The 5,658-nt window shown below is 45.8% G+C and overlaps 1 protein-coding gene across 2 annotated transcripts in view; it reads right to left on the bottom strand.

The window, feature by feature from the left end:
* Positions 1–274: 274 nt before the first annotated feature.
* Positions 275–5,658, bottom strand: part of Mrps27 (mitochondrial ribosomal protein S27) — an 83,521-nt gene continuing 78,137 nt past the window's right edge. For both annotated transcript variants that reach the window (XM_012513559.2, XM_023703037.1), the window contains 3 exons: positions 5,114–5,256; positions 3,025–3,195; positions 275–659 (listed from right to left, as the gene is read on the bottom strand). In XM_012513559.2, the coding sequence (XP_012369013.1) occupies positions 420–659; positions 3,025–3,195; positions 5,114–5,256 (554 nt within the window). In that variant the 3' untranslated portion in view covers positions 275–419. The remainder of the gene's footprint in view (positions 660–3,024; positions 3,196–5,113; positions 5,257–5,658) is intronic.

Raw genomic sequence — 5,658 nt, 5'->3', positions numbered from 1 at the left:
TGAGAGACTTCCCCTTAAAGGTATTTAGCTACTGACTTAAGTCCAGCCACTTGCCTAGTTTCCCAGCCCTTCTTGGCATCTGGATGGGCAGTCACAGCATCTTGTTAAGAAGCACAGCATGGCTTTTAGACCATGTGTGGCCTGTATGAAGATGATCCAGAGGGCCAGGCATGGTGGCGCGCAATTGTAATCCCAGCACTTGGGAGGCTGAGGCAGAAGGATCGCTGAGTTTGAGGTCCTCCTGGACTACAAAGTGAGTTCAAGGCCAGCCTGAACTGCATAGAGAAACCCTGTCTCAAAAAGACAAAACAAAACAAAAAACAAAAACACCCCGAGAGAAGAGGTTGAGGGCCCACCCGTCTCTGCTGAGTGCGGCAGCAGCTGTGGGAGGTCCTTGCATGATGGCTGGCCTGCGTGCACTAGGCTGCTGCCTTGGCTGCTTTCTGGGCCTGGTACTCTTGCTTCGCTTTCTCCCTCTGCTCCTGCTCTTTCTGTATCAAATTCATCCGTGCCACATGCCACTCCTGCAGTTTTTGCTCATAGGCGGCGAGGTCCTTGGGCTCACAGGCTGGAAGCTTCTCTTTGACAAGTTGGGTGGTCAGAGTTAAAAGGCTTTCTGACTCAATTTTGCCCAGAGCCTGCAGCTTAGACTGAGAGACCTGTTGGAAATGAAGGAGAGAAAAAGAAAGGAAAGAGAGAAGAAGAGAAAAAGGGGAGCAGGGGAGCAGAAAAGAGATGCAATTAAGTCACATGCAAAACAGCATCCCCCTTTGCTTGCAGGAAAAGCTCTTTGTTGAGACTCTCACATTCATCCAGGTTCCAGCTCCCCTCAGCCAAAAAGTCTGGCTAAGATGCAAGACATGTGATTTCTCCCCACTGATTCACGAACTCCCTTTGTGTTTGTGTGTGTGTGTGTGTGTGTGTGTGTGTGTGTGTGTGTGTAACCAGGCATTAAACTCAGGCCCTTGAGCTTCTCAGGCAAGTGCTTATTCTACTGAGCCATCTCCCCTGTCCCCATCTGTGTTGTTTTAAACCACAGAGATGACACAGGTGTAACACATGCATGTTACCACACCGACCTCTTCCAACCCAAGCAGCAAACTCCACTGGATGCAAACAAAATGGCAGAGACATCTGATAAAATAGAGTAAGCCTGTTCTAATCTTTTCCTTCAAATAACCATGGTAAATGTTCCCCTGCCAGTGGTCCTTTCAACAGATGGAAATCGCTGAAGGCTTTCTCACTAATGGCATGCTAAACAGGTCCCATGAGCTCCTGCACTATTCGAAGCTTCCACCTGCTGTGCCCCCTGCAGTCAGCCCTTCTATCCTGCCTGCCTACGGCTTCATCCCAGTGGCAGCTTGGTTTGGTCAGTGATGTATTCCTGGAGAAGGAAAGTATTAAAATCGTTAATCTGCTTAAGTGCTTCAAGATGTAGATCATCAGAACAGCCACTTATGGGCCCAGCTGCTGCTCAGCCTGCACATTCTCATGTTCCATCAGCCATCGTAAGCCCTGAGCCTACTCTGATAGGAAAAAGGGCGGGGGTGAGCTAGGGCCATGAGCTCTAAGGCACAAGTGGAGGCACAGTGAGGCTGGGCACTCACACAGTGGGTCCCAAACCATACCTATCACTAAGACAAATCAAGCAACAGGAAGGAAAGGAGACATAAAATGCAAACAACTGCTTTCATGGTTTGGGGCTAAGGGGTCTCAGGATAAGGTCTCAGCACTGACTCAAGAAACTGTCCCAGTCTCAGTGCGGTCACTCAGGTACAAGTGTTGGTGTCACATTACCTGAGGAGTCTGCCACCCAGAGCTTGTGAGGATAAATGACGTGCAAGAAAGACTAACAGAGCAAGCTGTTGGTGACCATTTGCCGCTCAGGAGCTGAGAACTTAATGCAAAGCACAGGTTTCTACCCTGTGAGACTGCATATACACAAAGTCAAAGGAAGAAGTCACAAGTTTTAGGAGTTGAGCAGTAACCTCAGTCCATGTGAATGTGAAGATAAAAATCTGGGGGGTGGTGAGGAAGGTTTTCTTAAAAAAATAATATGCCTTTCTAAATATACCTACAAAATTAGACAAAGAGGAAAGGATTAGTATGAAAATTCTCAACTGAGTTCTACAACCATGTCTGTGGACCTTGGAGACACTATCCTTTCTTGGTTTGAAATCAGAAAATGGCTGAACAGCTTAGAGCAGAACTGGGAGAAACAGTTGCTTAAAATATAACAGGAAAAGAGATTTCTCACTGCTGGTTCAGTATACTTACTAAACAGATTTAAATGTAATAATCTAGCAAAGTCTGTACCTTTCTGTCACAAGAGGACACAATGGTCTGTTGGTAAAGGTGGGAAAGCCTGTTCCCTATGAAGAATCCTACTGAGGTAGCACTTCTCTCTACACCAAATGGCAAGGAGGAGGCCAAGGGTCTAAATAGTGAACATGTTTCCTTTCCCCTGTTGCTGACTGTGGTCTCTTTGGGCTGTGCTGAATTGAAACCCACTAGTTACAGCCTCAGGGCTGTTTACCCAGTCATATAATGCAGGGGAGCATTTATAATGGCCCCAGTGACCAGCACAAAACTGCCAAAGATGAGCAACAAAAGATGCCTGCCTCTCCTCTTGGGAGCTCAAATGTGGCTCTGTAAAGTGGAACTGGGTTTCTGATCCAGTGCACTCAGTGCAATATGGGGACCAGATACTGTCCTCCCCATGGTGCGAGCCAAGTTGCAACAATGAGGAGCACACAAAGATTGTCCGTCAGGTACCTAGCCTTGATGAGGGGATAATGACATGCCGCCTTAAGTGAGTAAAACTGAAAATTAGATATATTTAAAAAAAAAAATCTACGGTTTCTTTGAGACCACTGCCTGTGTGAAGCAATAAAAATGTAATTTTTGACGTCAAATGGCTTTGTGTATAGCGGTGATATGTGAACGTTTAGAAGACTGCTCGTCAATCACCACAGCAGAGGAGCATGTTTTATGCACAGCTGAGAGAGACTCAGCTCTGCCCACCTTGAAGCGCTCCAGGTACTGGGGAAGCTTGGACGCTTCTGGTTCCTCTATGTCCAGCTGCTCCACCACATTATCTGAGGCTGGGCCGTCTCCACCTTCTGGGGGAGGTTTCTCTGAAGACTCCTCAGCTGGAGAAGTCACTGCCTTCAGAGTTCTATCCAGCACTACAAGCTGTGGAGCAGAAAGTCAGGAATTACACATGGTGTAGTTTAGACAGCACACAGCATTGTGAAGAGATTAGAAAGCTGAGTAAGGAAGAGAGACCTCAAGAATGTTAAGTCATTTTCTCCTGTTATTCAACTGCAGGAAATAGCTGGAGAGGTGGCTCAGTGGCAGAGTTCTTGCCTAGCATACATGAGACCCTGGGTTAGACCCCAGCACCATGTACAAAAAGGGTAGGAAACAAATTATTACATTTTTTTCACATTAGAAACATACCCTCACATGACATAGAAAACACAATATAAAACACGAGGTACCAAGAGGCAATCCTCTCACAGTAAGGATTACTTATATGCATGAAATTAGCACAGGGACATCCAAGTTTGCTTTAATTACCCGGGTAGGCACCCAAGCATTATACCTGATGAGTGATTAAGAACCTTGTCCTTCCCTGTCTTCCTGGGAGTCAGCTGGTGACAAAAGGAGAGAAGGACCACAGCCAGGATAAACACATATTAAGCTGCTGGGTGCAGGCGAGGGCTGATCCAAGAGAAAGGTTTTAGCTCACAGGGTATCTATAAATTAGAAATCAGCCAAACCCACAATGCTGCTGCCAAAGGTCAACAGCAATACATATATGAAATTCATTTTAATGAGGTGATTTTTGTGGCTTACATATTAAGTTAAAGAACAGAAGGTTGCCTTTTGTCTTATTCACCTCTGCTTCTGTTCCAGGTGCTTAGCCCAGGAGCGGGGACAGAAACAACTATAGGGGCAGCAAAAACACCTGCTCAAATACTGATTAATCCTGTCCATGCCATATCATGGCAAAATCCAAAAAGTACACTAAAGCCTTTACCACTTCAAATCATGACACTTGAACTGGGCATTCTTGACATATGAGTAACAACTCCACAGATTAGAATAGAAATGTAAGTTTGGAGGGGAAATTTCCTTAGTGAAAAATTTATGTACGATTTTTGTCTTGAATCACCAACACTGATTACAGCAAGCTTAAAACATGTATGTTTGGAACCATGCATGCTTTGCTACACACATCTGGACTAATGATGGTCCAAGGTGGCAGTGTAGGCATCGGGCCTGCCTCCTAACTGACATGGAGTGTAAAGGCTGAACCTTAGAGACCAGGGTCACGACAAAACAAGCAAATGGCTTCACAGTGATTTTCCTCCCAGGCAAGGACACAGCCACTGTCCTAGCCTCACTCTGCCTAGAAAAGCTACTTGGTCAGGCATGGACACTGCTGCCTGCAGGGTGTACGACGTATGCGCTTTCCTAGAGTCTGAGCTAAGTCTAGTGAATTCACAGCATCAAGGGTCTTAAGTGGCTAAGGGTAGGGATGAGCTCTGAGGTTGCTAGGAGGACAGTGCTTGAGGTGAGGCAAGGTGAACGCCTTAGAGCTTTGAAAGAAACACCAATTCAGATCTAGTGCCCACCCCTAACTCCCATAGAATGGCTTAATGGAAGGAAAACAAGATGGCACCCACACCCACAGTCCCTAGATTCCTTTCCTGGGGGCTTTTATGGAGAGGGGAGGTTGCAGTGTACATCCTCAGGACTGTATGAGTATGGAAATGCCAAAAATGTTCAACACGAAATCTTATCCTCTCTTAAGCTCTTACTGAGGTTCCTTTGTGTGGGTGAGAACAGTGCAGTGGGCAGTATTTTATTGAGTTCAGCTTGAATTTCAGGGGAGTAAAATTTCTTCCTAGTCAACGAGCAATAGGTCAACATTAGTCTTATCTTCTAGTGCTTTTTTTGTCAGTAGCACTGAATATGTGCTTTTCCATTCTTGCTCAACTGGGTATTGATGCTGTACATATACAGAAAGCAGATCCAAAGCTCAACATGATTGTGAGGAACCAAATGGATGGCCAAATGGATAAATGAGGGCTGAGGAACATACCGCTTCTCCACAGAGCTTTGTGTCCTCTGGGGAGGAGGCCACCTTCTCCATCACTTGAAGGGCTCGGTCCAGGTAGCCTGGTTTCCATATCAGAGGCATGTTGGGGTACACAGCCCGAAGTCCGTGCTGCATTTCCACCTTTCCTGTGGCCAAAAAGAGCAATGAAGAATGCTCAGTTATGTCCTTCCACTACATCTGAGACTGAGGATTGGCGGTTCCAGGTCTGACTATTACAGAAGCAGCAGATCATTTCAAAGAGTCTCACCTTCATTTAGCAACTTGGTGACATTTTGGAGAAATGATGAATATGGTAAAGTTTAGCCAGGTGTGGGGGTGCTTGCTGTGGGAGGCTGAGGCAATATTATAAAACTCAAGCCCAGCCTGTCCAATTTAACAACCAAATGAGACCCCCTTTTCAAAATAAAAAAGGCCTTGAGTTCAATTTCTTTCTTTTTTTTTTTTTTAATTTTATTTATTTATTTGTGTGTGTATGTGTGTGGCCAGCTCAGCCCACCAGGGGGCAGGCTGGCTGGCATGTGGTGCTG

Source organism: Octodon degus, unplaced genomic scaffold (genome assembly GCF_000260255.1).
Source record: "Octodon degus isolate 3935 unplaced genomic scaffold, OctDeg1.0 scaffold00001, whole genome shotgun sequence".
Taxonomy (NCBI): Eukaryota; Metazoa; Chordata; class Mammalia; order Rodentia; family Octodontidae; genus Octodon; species Octodon degus.
The sequence above is the reverse complement of the archived record's forward strand: the minus strand, read 5'-3'. Positions and strand labels throughout refer to the sequence as shown.